General features: G+C 50.4%; 1 protein-coding gene and 1 long non-coding RNA gene across 3 annotated transcripts in view; one reads left to right on the forward strand and one right to left on the reverse strand.

Moving 5' to 3' along the window:
- Nucleotides 1–11,021: 11,021 nt before the first annotated feature.
- Nucleotides 11,022–13,939, forward strand: Gstp1 (glutathione S-transferase pi 1). Of its 2 annotated transcripts, none has more exons than XM_048807753.1 (7): nt 11,022–11,027; nt 11,649–11,684; nt 11,961–12,067; nt 12,177–12,264; nt 12,540–12,643; nt 13,415–13,522; nt 13,672–13,939. In XM_048807753.1, coding segments are annotated over exons 1-7 (633 nt in total). In that variant the 5' UTR covers nt 11,022–11,026; the 3' UTR covers nt 13,861–13,939. The 2 variants fall into 2 exon arrangements, with proteins under 2 accessions (XP_048663710.1, XP_015358714.1); XM_015503228.2 differs by lacking the exon at nt 11,022–11,027 and adding an exon at nt 11,262–11,350.
- A 662-nt stretch (nt 13,940–14,601) lies between these two features.
- The window catches only part of LOC125618075, an 8,428-nt gene continuing 1,142 nt past the window's right edge, over nt 14,602–21,887 (reverse strand). The window contains exon 2 of the long non-coding RNA XR_007349298.1: nt 14,602–14,846. This is a non-coding gene — a long non-coding RNA (uncharacterized LOC125618075). The remainder of the gene's footprint in view (nt 14,847–21,887) is intronic.

A 21,887-nucleotide genomic window follows, 5' to 3' on the forward strand; every position in this document is an offset into this window, starting at 1 on the left:
GGCCTGGGTTCCCCCCCAGCGCAGGGAAAGGCCCCGAGAGAAAGGTCAGAAGGTCAGATTATGGGGACCAGGAGGACGGGCTCCAAGGGTGTCAGACTCCTCTACAGGATCAGCCGACCGGGCGCGAGAGAGCAGTGAAAACGCCCGCAACCCGGGACTCCGAATCCAGCCCGACTGGTGTGCAGGGGGCTGCGGCTCCGGCCCCAGGTGGCCACGGAGACTCACGGTGAAGACGCTGTGGGAGGAAGTGATCGAATTAGGAGAGAACTCGTGCAGTGCCGCGGCATGTGTGGAAGAAGGGTAGACGGAGGACGGAGACGAGGGTTTGCATGTGTTGAAACATTTACAATCAAAGGAAAGGAAAAGGCTACCCATCCGCAAGGGCGCGCGATGANCCGTCAAATCTCTGAGTTAAAAAAACAATAACAACAAAAGAACTATCATCAGGACAAAAGTGGAATGTATGATTTTTATCAATAGAAAAGAATTTGATCCATCAATGGAGACAAGGGATGGGGGGAAATTTTTCAAGGAAAGTAAAACCAGACAGCACTGTGGATCCTAATACAACAGTCATTACAATAAATGTAAATGAATCGAAGTCACCAGTGGAAACAGAAAACTTCAGTTAGATTTCTTTTCTATTTGTGTATGTTGGTACCAAGGACTGAACCCAGGGGCGCTTAACCACCAAGCCACATCTCCAGGCCTTTTTAATTTTTTTTTTTTTTTTTTAATTTTGAGATGGGGTCTCTCTAAGTTGCTGAGGCTGGCTTTGAACTTGCAATTCTCCTGTCTCAGCTTCCGGAATTGCTACAATTATAGGCGTGTGCCACTGTGTCTGACTAGCTTTCTTTTTAAAGATTCAAAAATCTGCAAGGTCTATTTTCTGAAAAAAGTTTGAAATCGTGCTGAAAGAAATTAAAGAAGTACTCAGGAGAATGAGGTGGGGATTGCAAGTTTGAGGCCAGGCTCAGGAATTTAGGGAGACCCTGAGCAACTTAGTGAGACTGTCTCAAAAGAAAGAATGAAGAGGCCTGGGGATGCAGCTCAGTGATGTAACCACTGGGTTCAACCCCCAGTCCAAGAAAGGAAGAAAAACAAACGGAGAGATGTTCCAGTGCTGTTCTGTTGCTTGTTTGTATTGCAGAGGTGGGGATGGAACCCACGCCCTTGCACATGCTCAGCAAGCCCTCTACCACTGAGCCACGTCTCCAGGCCAACCAGCATTGTTAAGGTGTCAATTTTCCCTAAATTGCACTAAAGATTAAGTATAATCCTAGTCAGAATTCCAATCAGATTCTAAAATTCACATGGAAGAAACAGAAGAAGTAGAATGTTTCAAGAGCCCCGTCTCATTTGCCCAGGGAGGCTAGTGTATGCTGTGGCCACGATGCACATCGAAGTCTCAGTGGCGTCATGGAGCAGAAGCTCACTTCTCATTCACCCACGGTCTGGTGCAGATGGAGGTGCCATCCTGGGTGGCGTCACTCAGGCAGTGGCTCACAGATCCAAGTGCCTCTCACCTATGGTACTGCTGCTCTCTGGGGCTTTCTTGGGGTCCAGTCTCCAAGCCAAAGAATGAAGGGGTGACCAGTGAGGAGACTGTGGGAGACACTTCGTGGTCATCCGTGGAACTCTGCCTCCATTCCACGGCCTGGCACCCAGTCACATGGCCTCAGCCTACGAGCAAGGGAGTCTGGGAAACGTGATTTTATTTTTTAATGCTCAGAAGAAGTCAGTGAGGTTGGTGCCCTCGTGCCCAGGTCATTCCACGCACGTTTACAACAAAAGGAACATTCACAGATGACATCATTATTTATGTGGAAAACTCTACAGAATCTAGAAATCTAGAACTTGTGAGTTCAGCAAAGCCACAGATCACATCATCGTGCGCAAACCCATTACAAGTTTATATGCTGGTGTTATGGTTGGGATCTGAGGTGTCCCCCAAAAGCTCCGGCTGAGACAATGCCAGAAGGCCCAGGGGAGAAATGCTTGGGTTGTGACTTAGTCCCCTGATAGGGATTAACTGAGTGGTGACTGGAGGGGGGGTGTGGCTGGAGGGGTGGGGGTGGGGGGTGTCGCGGGGTGTGTATATTTTTGTGTCTGGTGAGTGGAGTCTCTCTGCTTCCTGATCACCACACTCTTCCCCTACGATGTTCTTCCTCACCTCGGGCCCTGAGGAATGGAGCCGGCCTTCTGTGGACTAAGGCCTCTGAAACTGTGAGCTCCAAAATAAACTTTTCCTCCCCTAAAATTGTTCTGGTCAGGTCCTCTTAGTCACAGCAGCAAAAAAAGCTGACCAAAACAGCTGGTAACCAAGATTATCCAATGAAAATTTAAAAACAGTCTCAAATTTTAAATAACCTTTTAAAAGTTATTAGAATTAAAAAGTCTGACACATAAGGGCAAGCAATGCAGTCAATATTTAAAAATCAATTACTCTGGTACATACTAGCAATAAAAATGAAAAATGAAATTTAAAATATCCCATTTATCATGGTATCAAAACCAGAAATACGCAAAGGTAAGTTTAACAAAATAACACAAGTTCTATATTCTACAAAAGTATAAAATATTGCTAAGGGAAAATAAAGAAGACCTAAATAAATGAAGAGATGTACCAGTATTATTAAGATGTTAATATTCCCTAAATTGTACTAGAGATTAAATATAATCCCAGTCAGTATTCTAAAAGGATTCCAGATTTTATAAGGAAAAAGAAAATAATTAGAATAACCAGAACAAGTTTTAGAAAGAATAAGATTAGAGGACACTCATACCTGATTTTAAGGCTTTATAAAGCTACAAAATTAAATAAAATGTGGTGTTGAACAGACAGACACATAGGTCAATACAATAGAATAGAGTCCAGAAGTAGACCCACATATATTTGGTCAACTGACTTTGCATAAAACTGCAAAGGAAATTACTGAACAAAGGACAGTCTTTTCAACAAACCATGCTAGAACAATTGTGTGCCTGTATGCAAGAAACAAAACAAAACAAAATCCTCAACCCATAGTTTGTATCATATATTACAGTAGTCAGCTTTCCATCACTATAACAAAATAACTGAGATAATCAGGTTATAAAGAGAAGAGGTTTTGGCTCACAGTTCTGGAGGTTCTGGTCCATGACTGGTTGATCCCATTGCTTTGGGCCTGTGGTGAGGCAGCACATCATGGTAGGAGTACACATGGCAGAGCAAACCCACTCACCTCCTGAGGACCAGGAAACAAGAAAGAGGAAGAGATGGGGTCCTACAACCCCTGTCAAGGACAGGCCCCAGGGACCTAAGAGCCTTCACCAGGCTTGGCTTCCTGAAGGTTCTACATCTCTCAATGGTGCCACCCTGTGGGCCAAGCCTTTAACACACGGGCCTTTGGGAGACATTCTATGTCCAAACTGTAACATGTGTAAAATTCAGACTGATTGTAGACATAAGTGTAAAACTTCAGTGTATAAAATTTTTATAAGAAAGCATAAAATACATCTTAAAAATTTTTTTTGAGAAGCTATCTCATTATCTCGCTCAGGCTAGTCTTGCACTATGGGCTCAAGTAATTGAACTACAGGTGTGCGCCACCATATCAGCTCATAAGTCTTTTTTTTTAATTTTTATTTTGGATTAGGCAAATATTTTTTAGATATGACCAAAAACATAATTAAAATTGAAACATTGATATATTTTTCTTTATTGTATTAGTCTGTTTTCTGATGCTCTGACACAATGACTGGGGCTGGGTAATATATATTTTAAAAAGAGGTTTCTTTTGCTCACAGTTTTGTAGGCTGAAAGTATATGATCAGGTGGTCCCATGGATTTGTTCTCTGGAGAGGCTTCGTGGTCCACCACAATGGTGAGAGGCCTCGAAGAAGAGACCCCATGGTGAGACAGGAAGCCAGAGAGATTCAGGTGCCAGGTTGGCTCTTTTTGTATAACAACCTGCTCTTGCAGAAACTAAGTTCCCACTAAAACTACATTAATTTCTTCCCAGAGCAGCAAGTACCCCAATGACCTCACCCCCTCCACTAGCCCCCACCTCTTGAAGTTTCCCCCACCTACAAATGCCACCACACTGGGGACCAAACCCTAACCCTAACACTAACCAAAATTAAAAATGTCTGCACTGAAAAAATAATTTATTCAGAAAAGATAAGCCAGAGTGGAAGACAATATTTTTTAAAGTCATATCTGATAAAGGATTTTATCTAGATGATATGAAGAATTCTCAAGTCTGAATAATAGTAAAACCTACAGTTCAATTAAAACTGGGCAAAAGATTCGAACTGCCACTTCAGCAAAGAAGATGTACTGATAAGCACATGAAAAGAGATTCCGCATCAACTAGTGCAGTGGTGCATGCCTGCAATCCAGCAGCTCAGGGGGCTGAGGCAGGAGGACTACAAGTTGGAGGTTAGCCTCAGCAACTTAGTGAGACCCTGTTTCAAAAAGAAAACAAAAGAAACAAACAAAAAGATCTGGGGATTCAGCTCAGTGGTAAAGCAACCCTGGATCTAACCCCAAGTACCACCAAAAACAAAACAAACAACAAAAGCCTATCAGAGTGGCTGGGGAAAAGGCTGGCCATATTGAATTTGATGGGGATGGAAAACCACCGGAGCCCTCACACACAGCTGGTGGGTGGTAAGTGGCATAACCACTTGGCAACAAGTGGAGAGTGATATATGCACTTACCATATGACTCAGCAACCCTGCTCCTGGGATTTTATCTAAGACAGCGAGGACTTTTGTTCCACGTAACCTGTGTGCAATCAGGCAAGGCAGCTTTAGTCATAATTGCTGCAAATCCTACCCTCCAACTGCTGAACGGATAAAGAACTTCCTTCAATGTAGTATGATTCAGCAATAAAAAGCAAAGAACCAAGGATCCTCCCAGGAGCATGAGTGAATTTCAAATGCATCACACGAGAAGAATGAGACTCCAGATTCTACAGATGGGACGATTCCACTTCTAGGACACTCTGACAAAGATGCAACCACCAGGAGAGAGAGCAGCTGAGTGGTGGCCAGGGACTAGAGGCGATACATGTGTCCCATCATGTGATAATATATCTATATCTATATCTGAGGGTCTAGGGTTCCAGTCCCTGTCTGGGTGCCAACTCTGGAACCCGCACAGCTGTCCATCGGAAACCTGAGGGGGGTGAGGGATGAAGGAAAGGAAGACAGACACACCTAGAGAAAACCTGGGCCCGTTGGTTCAGCCAAGCCCTGGCGAGGGCGGACGACACCGGAGCTAGCTCAGCACATTTACTATCCGGGTTTTTCATCTCCACCTCTATATAATACATGTCCCACGATAGCACTCACCGAATTGCCCGGACTGGCCTCAAACTTTCAATCCTCTTGCCTCAGCCTCCAAGTAGCTGGAATTACAGGTATGTACCACCTTTCCTGGCTCAAGAAGGGTTTATTCTGGAATTCATTAGAAAACACATCAATCACTGGGCACAGTGGCACATGTCTGTAATCCCAGCTGCTGGGGAGGCTGAGGCAGGAGGACCGTGAGTTCAAAACCAGCCTCAGCAACAGCGAGGTGCTAAGCAACTCAGTGAGACCCTGCCTCTAAATAAAATGCAAAATAGGGCTGGGGATGTGGCTCAGTGGTCAAGGTCCCCTGAGTTCAACCCCCAGTACCCCCAAAAAAAATTAAAACAAAAAACATCAATCTAATTCTCCACACTAATAAAATAAAGGAGAAACTATGTGATGGCATGAAACAATGTAGAAAAAACTCTTGATGAGATTGTTACCTATTAATGAGACACATTATTTTTTAACTTTTGAATATTTATTCATTTTTATTTGTCCTACTCAGTTGTACGTGACAGAAGGACGCATCTCAATTCATTGTACACAAATGGAGAGTGACATTTCAATTCTCTGGCTGCACACGATGTAGAGACGCACCATTTGTGATGTCCATCTCATTCCACCGTCTTTCCTACCCCTATAACCCCTCCCCACCTCCCTTTTGTGGGAAGCCACTCTAAATGCACGCACCTTGAAGTCCTGATGTACCACAGGGATCTGAAAGGTCACTGTAGTCTGGTGTGGTAGTGCCGTGACTCGGGACTGGTCTTTTCCCTCGATGGGGTAACAAGGCCAACACAGCGTGGCCCCAGGAGACCCTGGGGTTGAGCTACACTCTCCTATTCCTTTGTAATCCTACCTACCCCTTTGCCCTGTTTAGATGGAATGTTCCATGGAAACTCCCTTTGTGTGTCCCCTTCTCTTGCTCTGCCCTTGGGTGTGGCCTTCCTAGATGTCAGTCAACCTGCTGACAGCAGACATCACGAAGCTAGACTCAGCCCCCTGAAACCTGACCCCTTGCTGCATTTGAATGGTTTCTCCTCAATAAAAGGGGTCAGCACTTGCTCCTCTCTCTCTCTCTCTCTCTCTCTCTCTCTCTCTAAACCACTAAGGTTGGAGGAGCCAGCACAGGACCCAAAGAAAAAGGTATTTCTCTGTCTCTGTATGATTATTTTGTGCAGCCCAGTTCACCTGGAGTGACCCTGACTGTTTAGTCATGAGATGTGACACTCCTTTGCCCAATCCAAAGACTGTCCATTCTTCCCATGTCCCCCCCCTCCCCCATCATAGATCAGCATCCACTAATCTGAGAAAACATTCAGTCTTTAGTTTTTTGGGATTGACTTACTTCACTTAGCATAGTATTCTCCAACTCTATCCATTTACCTGCAAATGCCACAATTTTATTCTCTTTTAAAGCTGAGTAATATTCCATTGTGTATATTAACCACAGTTTCTTTATCCATTCGTCTATTGAAGGGCATCTAAGTTGGTTCCACAGTTTAGGTATTGTGGATTCAGCTGCTATAAACATTGGTGTGGCTGTGTCACTATAGTATGCTGATTTTAAGTCCTTTGGGAGGAGTGGGATAGCTGGGTCAGATGGTGGTTCCATTCCAAGTTTTCTGAGAAATCTCCACACTGCTTTCCAAAGTGGTTGCACCAATTTGCAGTCCCACCAGCAATGTATGAGTGTACCTTTTCCCCACATCCTCTCCAACGCTGATTATTGCTTCCATTCTTGATAATTGCCATTCTGGCTGGAGTGAGATGAAGAGTATTTTTGATTTGAATTTGATTTGAATTTGATGAGACACATTCTTTTTTAATATTTATTTTTTAGTTTTAGGTGGACACAATATCTTTATTTTTTTTTTTAATTTTTATATGACACTGAGGATCGAACCCAGTGCCTCATGCATGCTAGGCGAATGCTCTACCACTGAGCCCCAGCCCCAGCCCAAGAGAGACACTGTCTTACCAAACTGGGAAGAGAAGGGAATTTCTTGAACTGATGAGGCTTCCATGCCAAAAATCTAAAGCTGGCACTAGACACGATGATCCTCAGCCTCAATAGAAGAAGTAAAGGTAGGGAGAAAGGAGACAGAGAAAAGGAAAAAGACTGTAGCTGTGAATCTGAAAGCTCCTGTGGTCAGACTTACTCTCCAGATCTGATTTTCCTCCAGGCCCGTCTCTCTCAAGTTTCTGAGAAATCTACAAATGTTAGAGTTACTGTACATTTGCTCATCTATAAAAATTGCCCTATTTTTATTAAAGCTCAAATGTACTGTTCACTTGTGCAATGTATTTTCAGATTAGATAAAACAGAAATGTGTATTTTACAAATCTGTACTATAAACCCATTCCAAGCATTAACTAGGTAGTGCAGATAATGTCAACCTCAAGCTCCTGGAAAGAACCAGAACATCATAAACAACCTGTGACCCATGATCAGAGAACTGAGTTCACCATCTGATGTTCCCAAACACAGCCCAAGTTCATCCCTGGTAAAGTTTTCTTTAAAAGAAGAGTCGTAGCCAGAAGAAGTGGCACATGCCTGTAATCCCAGGAACTCAGGAGACGGAGGCAAGAGAACCCCAAATTCAAGCCCAGCCTGGGCAACTTAGTGAGACCCTGTCTCAAAATAAAAAGATCCGGGGGTGTGGCTCAGTGACAGAGTTCTAGGGGTGATTTCAATCTCCAATACTTTAAGGGGGAGGGGGGGAAGATACAAAGTATCTAGAATGTAGAAGAATGAGCCAAAAAAAAATTTTTGAGCCAATTTTTTTGACAGAATATTTTGCTAAAGGAAAGAGAATCTGAACAAATAAATATTCCATCAAGATGTGCATGTTCTCCACATTCATCTCCCAATGTCATACGATGCTAACCAAAGTTCCAGTTGGAGTTCCCTGAGAGATTTGATAAATTTACTAAAACATTTTGCTAGCTGGACAAAGATCCACAAATTACTAAAAAAAAAAAAAAAAGAAAGAAAGAAAGAAAGAAAAGTCTGGAGGGTAGGCTTTTTTTTCCTCCAAGATTGATAAAACCAAAATAATAAAAACATCTGTGGCCTTGGCACAAGAACAGACAAGGAGAGGATGAACGGAAGAGAAGAGAGGACCAGCAGGCAAGCTGGCAGGGAGAGGGACTTGACATCTATTAAGCCAGATGACGTTGGAAGAGACAGCTCTTTATGTTCAGAAAACCAAAACTGGATTCCCACCTAACAGCCCATGCAAAGGTGGCCCCTAGATGGTTCGCTGTAGACGTGAAGATCAAAAGACAAAATTAAGCTGGGCATGGTGGCGCATGCCTGTAATCCCAGAAGCTGGGGAGACTGAGGCAGGAGGATCATGAGTTCAAAGCCAGCCTCAGCAATGGTGAGGCACTAAGCAACTCAGTCTCTAAACAAAAAATACAAAATAGTGCTGAGGATGTGGCTCAGTGGTAAAGTGCCCATGAGTTCAATCCCCAGTATCAAAGGAAAAAAAAGACAAAATTAACGAAAGACAGTGCAGGAGGGTACTGTTGCAGTGAGGCAGGAATAAAAGACTTAAAAGTTTCAAAAGCATAACACGTAAGCACCGACCCCTCCCCCCGCTTTCTGCAGAAAGAAAAAATTTTAAAGAAAACTTGATGAATTTGATTATGCTAAAATGAAGAGTTTTGTTAAATGAAAACACACCGTGGGTAAAATTAAGAGGCACTTAACAGAACAAAGAAGGTGTTTGTGATGTCTAAAGCCAATAGGACATTAATATCTAGAATAAATGAAGATCTTGTGCAAGTCAACAGAAAGTCGGCAAAAACCCCAAAGAAAATGGCCGGAGGATCTGAACTGGCAATTTCCAAAAGACAAAAACTAAATCCAATAAACACACGAAGAGATGATCCAAATCCTTAGTAATGAAAAATGGGGCAGAAGAGGTCTAACAGCTGGGTGTGGGGTGGTGGGTGGATCCTTGGGGAAGCTACCTGGTTCTACTTATGCAAATCAGGGTTTCATACCTGGGGTACACCAGGGGCTCCCCTCCCAGCCACCCTGCAGACATGGTAGAAGTGAGAGTGGAATGGTGGGTAAAAATGCATAAATGGATGCATGCAGATAAGAGAGAGACCTGCCTAGACCAGCCATATAACTGACTAGGAACTGAGGAGCATGGTAACACCCCCCATCTACACAAGCCCACGTCTAGAGCTTGCAGGCCATCAGGGAGGCCCAGAACCGCTGTGGGACAAGAGAGGGAGCCCAAAAGTTTCAGTGACTCATGGGAATATCTTATGGTCTTAGGGCACAGGGACAGAGTGGAAAATGCTCCTGCACATCCCAGTGCAAACGAGGAAACTGACTTGGGCTAATCTAAGTGACCAGAGTACTAGAGGTAAGAAGGGGGCAGTGACCTGGGCTAGGGTAGTGGCAGGTGAGGGGTGGGGGGAAGGTGGGAGGGGTGAGACCAATTACGGGCACCCACGCCTCCTGCTTTTATGGCCCAGATCCTGGCTTCAGCCTGTAGGAGAAAGGCCAGGGCAGGGGGGTGGCTGCAGGAGCAAGCAGTCCCAGCCAGAGGACCAGCGCCAGGTCCCCCTGCCCCTGGCAGCTCTGGATAGCCCAGTGGAGACCTCCTTTGTGCTGCGTGTGTGTGTGTGTGTGTGTGTGTGTGTGTGTGAGAGAGAGAGAGAGAGAGAGAGAGAATATGAGTGTGAATGGCTCTTTGTGTGCATGGATGTGTGCGCCTGAGCATGTGACAGCAAGCTGTGAACTAGTGTGTGTCTACTGGCTAGTGTTTCCGCAGTGGCTCAAGCTCAGCACCACATACAAACAAAGATGTTGTGTCCACCAAAAACTAAAAAATAAACATTAAAAAAAAAAGGAGTAGATTACTTTTGAAAGGGCCCCAGAATTGGCTGCAAGGAAACAAAGTAGCAAAAGGGCACAGCTTTCAATTTTTTTTATATAAAACTGCAACATAGTTTCTTTGCTTTTGGGGGGGGTAGTTTATTGAATTGAAGGTCATACCTTGAGGATTGGGGAAGGCAATTGCTTTTAGCTCAAACAAACAAATTAAAGAAGAAAGATGAAAACAGATCGGGTGTTAAGGGTGGGAGGCACCGGCAGGACACCTGTAGGGAGGAGGCTGGTTGTGTGCGCATGGGAGAACCCGGGCAGAGACACACAAGGCAGACGTGGAGAGTGTTCTCTGGCCCAGGCACAACCTCGGCCCAGCCCTTCCTGAGCAGAATTTTTAGCACAACCTCGGCCCAGCCCTTCCTGGGCAGAATTTTACCTCTGCTCCCAAACAGTGCCTGTCCCTACTTGTGCCACCTCTGGGTGGGCCTTTTCCAGAGGGCTCACCCTCTGTCCCCTCACCAGTTGGCACAGGGGGATGGCTGCCCATTAGCAGCTCTTGGAGTCCCTCTGAGCTTGCGGAAGCCCCAGCGGGACTTTGTGGGCCACACGTGCAGGCGCAGGTGGGTGCAGGGTCTGTCTCCTCCCAGCCCTTCCCCAAGCGCAGCTGCACCGAGGGCCCTGGCCGCCTGCCATGAGGAAATGAGGCTCCGCCTTCCACACCCATCTATCGTGGTCTGGTACCGAGCGCCTCCCCCGACCCCCGTCTCTGCTCTGGGTGGGCTGTGGACGGGGATGTGGAAGAGAAAGAATCGAGAGGTGCTCTCCCGAGTGCTCCAGGCTCAGCTGAGTCCTGTCTGGGTTTCTTTGTGCCTGGTGGGGACCCCATCCCACGGGCGCCTGGACTCACGAGGCCCAGCAGGGAACATGTGACCCGCAAACGCGGCTGACTCGCGTCCAGCGGGCGGGGACGGGACGAGCCGGGGGCCGCCGCTGGTCAGGACTCAGCGGCCAGCGCGGTGACTCAGCAGCAGGGGCGGAGCGGGGCGAGACGCCCCTTATAAGGCTCGGCTGCCACTGGGCCTGCGCCGAGCTCCGCCGCCGTCGTCCACGCACTCAGTGTCGGTCCCGCTCCGCTGACCGCGCAGCAGCCAGTGAGTCCGCATCGTCTAGTCTCCAAGGGCTCCCAGGATGCTGTTGGCGCGGGGCCCGGGCTACCCGGGGACTCGGAGCTCCCAGCACCGGGCAGCTCCCACCCAGTGCCCCGAGTGGGACTCAGGGGTCTCAGGGCGTCCCCAGCGCGGAGCTGGGAGCTCTCAGGGGGCCCAGAGCAGGGACTGGCCCTGGGGAGGGGGCGGGTGCACTCTCCGCCCAAGTCCCCACTGGAGCGGACGGAGTGCACCCGCCCCACAAGACACGCAGGGATCTAACTGTCTTCTCTGCCCGCTCTAGTGCCGCCCTACACCATTGTCTACTTCCCGGTTCGAGGTAGGAGTCTTCGGCCGCAGGGATGGGAGGTACAGGGTGGTATCTGCAGCCCCTGGCCCCTTGCCCACCTGCAAGAGGCCCCACCCACCCTTGCCTCTCCATGTGGCTGCAAGGCCTGGTCTCCTTTGCCATGCCCAGGTCTCTCCCCCGTATTCTGTGAATCAATTGGAGTCTCCTTTCCAGTGACCCCTCCCCTCGCTCCTTCCTCTGGTTCCCCTGAGGCTGGGTCTCTGGGCTGTCCCTCAACCCACCCACCCCGTCCTGACCCCCACCCAGGGCGATGCGAGGCCATGCGCATGCTGCTGGCTGACCAGGGCCAGAGCTGGAAGGAGGAGGTGGTGACTCTGGATACCTGGCAGCAGGGCTCTCTCAAGGCCTCCTGTGTGAGTGACCATACCTCTGTGGGAGCATGAGCTGGGCCTTAGAGGGGCTGCAACTAGGGCAAGTGGCAGCCAGGCTTGGTGGCCCTCACGGAATCATGTCATCCCCCAGGTGTATGGGCAGCTGCCCAAGTTCCAGGACGGGGACCTCAACCTGTACCAGTCCAATGCCATCTTGCGTCACCTGGGCCGCTCCTTGGGTGAGTCCTGAGGACCATGTGTGGCCTCCCAGTCTGGAGTGGATGCAGTTGAGACATGCAGAAGCTGTGCCCTTTGCCCAGGGGGCTGCCCAGGCCCACCTCCCTCCTTGCCCTGGGCCAGGCTGCCTCTCAGGAGCTCTGAGCACCTGCAGTGTGTTAGGCTCAACTGTGCCTCCATCTGTGTCCCCTTCCCCTCCCAAGCCGAGGCCCACCGAGAGCCACATGCCTGTGTTGATCAGGCGCCACTCATGCTGTCTGCTCCCCTGACCCCCCAGGGCTCTATGGGAAGGACCAGCGGGAGGCAGCCTTAGTGGACATGGTGAATGATGGCGTGGAGGATCTTCGCTGCAAATATGTCACCCTCATCTACACCAACTACGTGAGCCTGGGCACTGGGAGTAAAGGAAGAAAGGGGCTTCTTCTGTCCTGACCCCCCACCCTCATGTGGTTCTGGTTGATCCCTATGCCAGTCAGAGTGCCGAGGCTGGGTCAGGCTCAGTGCTGGGGCCCAGGGACCTTCATGGGCAAGACAACCCTCATCCTCATTGCCAGGGATGAGCCAGACTAGTAACAGTAGCGGTGGCAGAGTGCAAGCCCAGGAAGCCTCTGGCAAGACATGGGTCCCCTGGCCTCTGCTGGGCCGGGGCTTCCTGGAGCAGCCTGAGGAGGAGGATCTGTTGCCGGTTTCTGGAAGGAGATGCTGGCAGTTTTGATGGGCAAGGCATGCAGATCTGGAGCATCAGGACCAGTTTAGCAGAGGCCGGGAGCAGGCAGGCACTCACCAGTGTGTGTGTGTGGCCTGGGTGTGGAGCTGGAGCATGAGGAGACAGAGGTGGGGGACAGCAGGCCAGGTCCTGAAGGCCTTGGGCTCTCCTGTGGGCAGTTCTAAGCAGGCTGTGTCTGCTTGGGAGATCTAGAAGAAACCTCCAGGGAAGCCAGCTGGGCAGCCTTTGCAGATCCCAGTGGGGAGAGGAAGGTGAACAGAGTGGAGAATTAGCTGAACTGGAGGCACTTGGAGTAACCTGGGGAGCAGCCAGGCTCCCGTCTCTGGCCTGCCCACCGTGGGCAGCAGAGGGGGTGCATCTTGGGGGCAGCAGGGGCTTGGGTGCGGGTGTGGAGGATGATCGCAGCCCGGACTTCCTCCTGCCAGGAGGCTGGCAAGGAGAACTACTTGAAGGCACTGCCCGGCCACCTGAAGCCTTTTGAGAACCTACTGTCCCAGAACCAGGGAGGCAAGGCCTTCATCATTGGGGACCAGGTGAGGATCTGGCCCTTCTGGGACACCCCCTCCTTGTGAATGGAAACCGGCAGAACCATTCACACAGCCCAGTGGGGTAGTCCTGGGGGGTGGGCTCCGCTCTCTGCCTCCGTCCTGCTCCCACCAGCTGAGACCCACCTTCCCCGCAGATCTCCTTTGCTGACTACAACCTGCTGGACTTGCTGCTGATCCACCAGGTGCTGGCTCCCAGCTGCCTGGACGCCTTCCCCCTGCTCTCGGCCTACGTGGCGCGCCTGAGCGCCCGGCCCAAGCTCAAGGCTTTCCTGGCCTCCCCGGACCACGTCAACCGCCCCATCAATGGCAATGGCAAACAGTGAGGCTGCAGTGAGGGCTGCTGGGCCCTCCCAGAGGCGGGCTGCTTGCTCCCTTGAGACCAATAAAATTTCCACGACAGATGCTGCAGCGTGAGCGTTGTTTTTTGGGCAGAGGGCTCTGGGACCCTCGCTTGTCGGGCTGGGAAAGGTACAGACTGGAGAAACTTGCATCCAAGGCCCAGAGTTTCTTCCTGGAGCCTGCAACCCAGGCAGTTCACTGAAACAGGAAGCAAGAAAGACAGGAAATGAAAGTAAACAGGGGCCTCTGCTAAACTCACAGCCATCGTCCAGAGGACGCCACGGTCTAGTGAGGGGGAAGTTCATGGATGTGATTTCTAGTCCCGCAGGTGCATGCTAGAGTGACCCTCCAGGACATGAGAGCTGAAGGGACTCGACAGCTGTGGGTGTTGTCCCCCTCGGCTGGGCTGGTGGGGGCCTCCCTCCTGTGGGGGGCTCGCCTCACTTCCTGGGGACTTGGGACTTTGGTGCATCCTGGGCAACAAGCCACACTAGTGCCCCAGTCCAGCTTCTCCAGAGGAGTAGAGCTAGTAAGCTGCTGTAGGGAGGCAGAATTTTTTCCTCTGACCTTTGGCTGGCACTGAGAATTACCCTGAGAGATCAATAGGAGGAAAGCGTTCAGGAACCCCGAAACACAGCTAGTGTTGAACACCTGTATACTGAGACAAATAGCAGAAAATGTGATGGCCCAGTGGCTTGGGCTAGGGCAGTTAATTGAGTAAAGTGTCCATGAAGATAGGGTTAGTTTAATAAGGTTGGTTTGTACAGATTTTCCTTGGCCTCCGTATTCTGTCCTTGATGAGAATGGCACTGTCCTCTGTCCGTTTCTGTTGCTACAACAGAACACCTGAGACTAACTTATAAAGGAAAGAGGTTTGTTCAGGTTCATAATCCTGAAATTCCAAGAGCATGGCACCAGCATCGTGGCCAGCTTCCTGCAGAGTGGGAAGTGGTCCTGGAGTGACCCATCCCTGCAAGAAAAAAAAAAATCCATGATGGTTCCACCCCCATGACCCAATACCTCTTAAAGGCCCCTGCATCTCTCAATACCATTATGTTGGAGCTTGTTTGAACAGGAGTTTTGATGAGGACAAGCAGCATTCAAGCCATAGCAGCATTATTCACAAGGGCATTTCATCCCTTGCTTTTAAGCAAAGGAAGGTCACAGAGTCACACACCTGCTGTATTTCAAGTCTAATTCCAAATACTCAGGATGCCAGAGGGGCATCTGTTGGGGTGGCACACCCGGAACTCCTTTTCCCACATCCTCGACTGCCCTAGGCTTACAAAGGCCGAGTTGGTGGCCACAGAGAGGAGGATCAGGCTAGCGGCTGAGCAGTTGCAGAAGGAGAAAAGAACAGGTGAGAATCAACACCAGAGGTCAAAGGGAGAGCGTTTCCTCCAATGGCTGACCGGCCTCCGTCCCACAGGACAGATCCATCGACCAAACGTCGGGCTTCATTCATCTGACGGAGAGAGAATATCTTGCCCTCTAAAATGTGCAGATTAGACACTTTGCCCACAGTAATCCAAACAGGCGCAGCATGGGGCTATATGAGAGCCCCTCAGGTCATCGGAGGTATGCTCTTGAAGGGGACTGTGGATTCTGGCCCCTTCCTCTTTCGTTGCTTCCTGTCTCGTGATGTAAATGCTTTTGCTCTGCTCTGTACGCTTGTTTTGATGTGCTGCGTTGCCTTAGGCCCTAAAGCAACAGGTCCTCCTGATCATGAACTGGGACCTCTAAATCCATGAGCCAAAATATACCTACTTTCTTTTTAAGTTAATTATGTCAGGTATTTGGTTATAGTGATGGGAAGCTGACTAACTCAGAGCCAATCTCTCAGGGAGGAGTTCACTCTGAGAGACTGCTGAGCTCGTCAGAGGGCAGTGCTCCCTGTGACCGACTGAAATGCCTCCCATCGGGTGGATTTGGGGGAACACGTTCAGACTATAGCAGTTTGTAATAGGGCAGCAATTGTGTGCCCACTGGCAATAGGAGGACCACGGGATTCCCAGGTTGTGTCAACACCGTGGCAGACCAAAACACATCTGGAGCCGTGTCAGTGGGGCAGTGTTTCCTTCTTCCAGTTCGATGGCTTTGTAGCTAGTGGATTATGCCTGCAATGTTTCATGGGGCAAAAGTATGGCCCAGCCAGTTGTTAGGTTTCCCTGGAAATTCCACCTTCAGGAGCTGATACAACCCAGAAGGAAGTCAGGACAGGTATCCAAGAGGCCTCCGTGACCGGGGTACCATGTCCCCAGCTGCCAGGCTCTCAGAGGGCGGCAGGGGAGCAGGATGTTAAGTGTTATGGGGACCCAGGTGATGAGGCTGGTTAGTGGGGCTCGTCATAGGTGGCCTGTCATCGGGAAGAGCCGGGATGGGTCTTGTGAACTGGCAAGAGAGCTGACAGCCTGGGGACTTGTTTAAAAACATGGGGGGGGGGGCCCTCTGGCCCTTTCTTTACCTGTATAATAAATTCCTACGAAGCCTCCTGTGAACAGTAAGAGGAACCTGGAAACTGCACCAACGAGAAGCGGCTTCTCACTCGGCAATCCCATCGCTTTCTTTGCCTGGCTCCTGAGAATACTCTGTAAGTTTCCCTGGTGACCCTCCCAGAGGAGCGCAGGTCACTGTGACCTGGTGCTGACCCCAGTGAGGAATCACTGACTGCTCCAGCTCTTCAAAACCTAGAGGTGCCTAAGTCCACCATTCACTGATCTGATCTGTCAGAAGGGAGTCCGGAAGAGCCACCCACCCACCCCGACCCACGACGAGGGCGCCAGGAGCCCTGAGCGTCAGCTTAGATCCCCAGCCCCCACCCCCGCACATTTGCAGGTTGTCACCGACTGCGTCTGAGCACCGTGTGTGTGTGTGTGTGTGTGTGTGTGTGTGTGTGTGTGTGTGTGGTGATGTGGGGTTGAACCCAGGGCCTTGTGCATGCGAGGCAAGCACTCTACCAACTGAGCTGTATCCCCAGCCCCCGAGCATTTTTGATCTTGGACTGAAGTTATAGAAATTGGGCTGGGTTAGGGCTGGGGACATGGCTCAGTTGGTAAAGTGCTTTCCTCTCATATGCACAAGGCCCTGGGTTCTAATCCCCAGCACCACAAAAAAAAAAAGAAAAAAAGAAAAAAGAAAGAAATTGGGCTTGTCCTGTGGTAGGAGCTGAGGGAGGAGTGGGTGCCTGATCAGGTTGGAGAGAAACTTAACTGGGCCTTGTAGAGCTACCTGGTGGGTGAGTTTCCAGGAAGACAGAAAATGATGGTTTTATTTAAATCGAGGGAGTCCTAAGACTCTGTCTCAGAACCTATGTTTCTCTAGGAAAGAGGGTGAATCTTACAAAAAACAATTTAGAATTTTACTGGCCACAAGGGGTGGGTTAGTTAAACTTAAAGTTGCTCATCTATGGGTTCCATGGAGAAGGGGAGGAGGGTCTTTCAAACCTCTCAGAGTCCACAGGGTAGTTCTGGCTTTTTGGCAGGCAGAGGCTTTAAGCTTTCTTTCCTAGGTGGGGGGTGGGCCCTTTAAGAGGTGGGGCTTAGTGGGAAGTCCAAACTGGCAGCTGGCCTCCAAGTCGAGCCCTCTTTTTTTTTTTTTTTAGCTTTCGGGGAACACAACATCTTTGTTTCAACATCTTTGTTTATGTGGTGTTGAGGATCTAACCGCAGCATGCATGCCAGGCGAGCGGCGCTACCGCTCACTTGAGCCACATCCCCAGCCCAAGTCAAGCCCTCTTGAAAGCCTCCACTCTCTGGCTTCCTGTTTTGAAAAGTGATCCCTTCCTTTCTCACATGTTCCTGTCATCTGCCCTGGGACCCTCATCCCATCCTGCATCATGCATTTGAACTTTGAACCTCACACTGTGAGCTAAATAAATCTCTTTATTTTATAAGGTTAGCTTGCCTCAGGTATTTTGTTATAGCAAAACAAAGACAGAGGCCCTAAGAAATTTTTTGGCCATCTGTTCCCTCTCTAGGGATATTTCCCCCCAAGATCATCTGGCCAGTCGGATAACTACAGGGTAATCATGGGTGGAAGAACACCCCTTGCCAGTGAGTGTTTCTTTTTTTTTTCAAGATTTTTTTTTTTTTAATTTTTTATTGTTGGAAAGCAGCTCTCAGTGAGTGTTTCTTGCTGGGGATGGAACCCAGGGCCTTGCACACTCCAGGCAAGTGTTCTGCCCATGAGCTGCATTGTCAGCACAAATTGTTTCCCCCCAATATAGAAGCCCTTCCCATTCAAAGGGTCCGCTGAGGCCACTGCCGAGCGGGAGCTTCGAGACTTTTATTCCAGGGGTGATGCTGCCCATCACAAGAAGCCTTTTCAAAGAAACACCAGGAGGGAACTTTCCAGGCTTAGAAAGAATCTGTAGCATGGCCACAAGAAGTATCCCGAAAGCAGGTGCACGAGATCCAGCCTCCATGATCCCAGACTCCACTCCCAACGGCTGTGCAAGAAAGCAAAGTCCTTGGTTGTCACAGGTGGTGAGAAAAGTGTTTGTGAAACAGTGGGTCTCCCGCGGAGGCACCAGGTGGACCACATGGGACAGTGAGGGTGGAGATGAGGAAGCCCTCCCTGGGGCCTCTTATCAGGACAAACTCCCAGGGAGTCAAACAAAGAAAGAGCTGTGTGTCCCTCAGACCTTTGTTCCCTGTGTGTTCTGCTGGCAGCCCCACACCAGCCAAGACTTGTGTCCCCCTGCCTGGCAGAGGCCAGACGGGAGATTCTCACTGTCACAAAGCCAAGCTCTCGGTGTAAAATAAGATGTAAAATAAGACGGGTGAAGAGGTTGTCCGGATTGGTTTTCGCGGGAGTGGCAGAAAGTCTGCACGGAGGCCGGCCTGACAGGGGACGTGACCTGCCTGGCCACGAGGGGGGCTCAGGTAACAGGCACAGGACCCACATCTGGGTTCCAGCTGTCCTCCTCCTCCTCACTCCCAGTGACGGGAAGGACAGAGACTGGAGAAAGCAGTGACCATCTCTGGGAGGAGAAGGGGCAACAGAAACAAGAACAGACCTGACAGACTCCGGCGGGGGCTCTCCCCAAAGACCTGGCTCACCCAGAGGTTTTCTCCTGAATTTTGGAAGGGAAGGAGACAAGGAGAGACTCTTGCTAGGCTTCAGCTGGACCTGGCGCCAGAGGTCTGGGAGCAGGCCGGGCTGAGCATCCTCCCCTCCTGCTGGCTTCTGTCAGGAGTCTCGGCTTCAGCAGCCTGGAGCAAGCTGGGTCCCAGCCAGGGAACCCCTTCTCCTTGTTAGAAACTAGGGGACCCCGGAATTTACCTCTATCTTGTTCCCTCTCTCCTTTGGGAACTCAATCAACAGGAGCCAGAGCAGCCTGAGAGAGCGTTAAATTGACTTCATCCAAACTTTCCAAGGCGCAGGAGGCTTCGTGGGATGAGAAGACCAAAGACATGGTTAGCGTGGGAGCGTGAGTGTGAGCTGGACAAAGAGTAGCTAATTGTGAAAATGGAGGAGGCTGAGCGGCTTGGGAGGTGGGTAACTGGATGGAGAAGAGGCTAGGGAGAGGGGGGTGGGTTTAATGAGGATTGTCGGGGGATCTCCCTTGCATCCTTGCTGGTGGGAATGAGGTTTTCCTTCTGTAGAGGGAGGGCAGCGTTCACGTGGGAATTTCACCTCCTGCTTTTAAGTCAAGGAAGGACGGTCCGAATGATCCAGTACCTGTTGTCTTTTGAGTGTCTAACTCAATACAGTCAGTACACCAGAGTGGCATATTCTGGAGCAGCATGTTCTTAATGCCTTCTGTGTACACACACGTGCATATGAAGAAGTCTATTATAAGGTACGCTCATGGGATCATGGAGGCCAAGAAGTTCCACGATGGGCCATCTGCAAGCTGGAGACCAAAGCCCTAGAGCCAGAGCGCTCTCCCCAGACTCTCAGGGGGTCGGACAATGCGTGCCCACTTTGGAGAGGGCTGCTGCTGCTGTGCTTCAGCCCACCCATTCAGATGCCAGTCTCCTCCAAAATCACCCTCGCAGACACACCCAAAAGTCACATTTAATCAGCTATCTGGGCATCCCGTTGCACAGCCAAGCTGACACATGAAATTAACCATCACAGTGGACGGTCCAGTGGGTCTCCCACCTCGTCTCATGTCCACTTTGTGGAAGGAAGGACTGGAGCAAAAAGATGAACCCACGGGCTGGGGTTGTGGCTCGCCTAGCACGTGTGAGGCACTGGGTTCCATCCTCAGCACCACACAAAAATAAACAAGTGAAATAAAGGTGTTGTGTCCAACTACAACTAAAAAATAAATATTTAAAAAAAAAGATGAACCCAGCTTGGTAACTGGGGAAGGGGCGTCCGTAGGGGCAGAGGAGCCAGGCGAAGCAGAGGCCTGGGGTAGGCGCAGGGAAGGGCAGGAGGGACCAGCTGGACAGCACTCCCAAGAACAGCCAGAGGAGCAACGCCGTGGTAGGCTCTTGGCCAAGACCAGAGCTTGCCATTAACCCGGGGGACACCCCACATACAGGAGTCCTTAGGGACTCCAACCGCCTTCCCTCCATTTCCAAGAAAACTTATCCTAATGAGTTGAGCCTTTCGAGGAAATGTCACTGTAGGGTGGAGGGGAGGCATTTGTGTCCTGGCTGCCATCTTCTGCCCTGGTGCCCTGTGACGGGCCCTGAGGCAGATTCCACGTCCAGAGGCTGAGCTCTGGGGCCATTCAAGGTGTCAAAACATGCTGGCTTCAGCATCAGGGCGGGTGCCTGGACAGCTCCGGGAGCCTGGGACACAGAGCAGCTGAGGGCAGCGCCAGGCAGCGCCCAGGGGCTGGGAAACTGGGCAGTGGCTGCAGTCGAATTACCAGACCGAGGCCTTTGGATTCAGGATGTGCAGGTCAAAGGTTAAAAGTGTAAAAGTGCACCCACCCTTGCCAGGGGCTGAGGTGCAGCCTGCAATTCCAGCGACTGGAGAGGCTGAGGCCGAAGAATGGCAAGTCTGAGGCTAGACTCAACCATTTAGTGAGACTTTCAGCCACTTATCGAGCTGGGCACTGTGTACGAGGAAACCCGGCTCTGACCCACCCCGCACCGTGAGACTGGAGATGTCTCAGATGGTGGTGACTTTGCCAGCCTGGGTCCCCAGTGAAGATGGCATGGAGAGGGCCCCTGCTAATGTGTAATGGACACGTGGTATGACTGAGAAATGCCCCTGGCCTTGTACATTGCTGCCTTCTGAAGCTGTTTGCTACTGCAACGTGACCAGACCCTCGATGCGCTGCTCTGGGCTCAGGCAGAGGGGATCCAGTCAACCCATCTGCTTTCAGAGTTGATCAGAGAAGGAGATGAGAGAGAGAGCTGTGACTCTGGTGTAGTCCCCTCAAGACGCGGCCCCTCCCGCTCCCCGAAGATTGGGAAGTGACAGAATCTGATCTGGAGGGGGAGGGCCCAGGAAGGCACAGGCAGAGGGGGCAGCGGAGAAGGAGCTGAGGGTCCCAGCTCTCTTCTTGACATGGGCATTGGGCAGCAGCCTGGAGGGAGGAGCAGGCGCTGGGGTGCCCTGAGCGGTGGGCATGACTGGTGCTGTTCCTGGACCACTGGGGACAGCAAGGGGTGGCTCTGGAGCTGCCCCTTCTGACGGGTTGGAGATGGCTTGAGTGTGTCCCCCAGAGATTCATGGCTCCATGTGGCTGTGTGAGACGAGATGGAAGTGGCAGCTCTGCCCTGGGAAGGAATGAATCCTGGTCTCACAGAGCCGGTTAGTTCCCACCAGGACGGGCAGTTCAGAAGAGCTCGCTGGCTTCCTGCCTCACCACGTGATCTCCCGCTCCCCCTCCGCCACTGACACGCTCAGACCTCAGCAGAGTTGAGCAGAAGCCACCCAGTGCTCTGGGACCTGCAGAATGGTGACCTAAATAAAGTCTCTTTTTAAATTACCCAGCCTCAGGTATTTTTTAATAGCAACAGAAAATGGACTAAGACTCGGCCCAAGAAAGGATCCACAGTCGCACTTCTGTGGGCTTCCCAAAGCCCCACCCCCGCCCCCC

The sequence above is a fragment of the Marmota marmota genome, unplaced genomic scaffold (assembly GCF_001458135.2).
Source record: "Marmota marmota marmota unplaced genomic scaffold, marMar, whole genome shotgun sequence".
Classification (NCBI taxonomy): Eukaryota; Metazoa; Chordata; class Mammalia; order Rodentia; family Sciuridae; genus Marmota; species Marmota marmota.

Bases quoted from the DNA above. Each gene is read 5' to 3' on its own strand.
- Gstp1 (XM_048807753.1), top strand. The intron at 11,685-11,960 runs GTAGGAGTCTTC...ACCCCCACCCAG, and splicing joins TGTCTACTTCCCGGTTCGAG to GGCGATGCGAGGCCATGCGC. The intron at 13,523-13,671 runs GTGAGGATCTGG...CCTTCCCCGCAG, and splicing joins CCTTCATCATTGGGGACCAG to ATCTCCTTTGCTGACTACAA.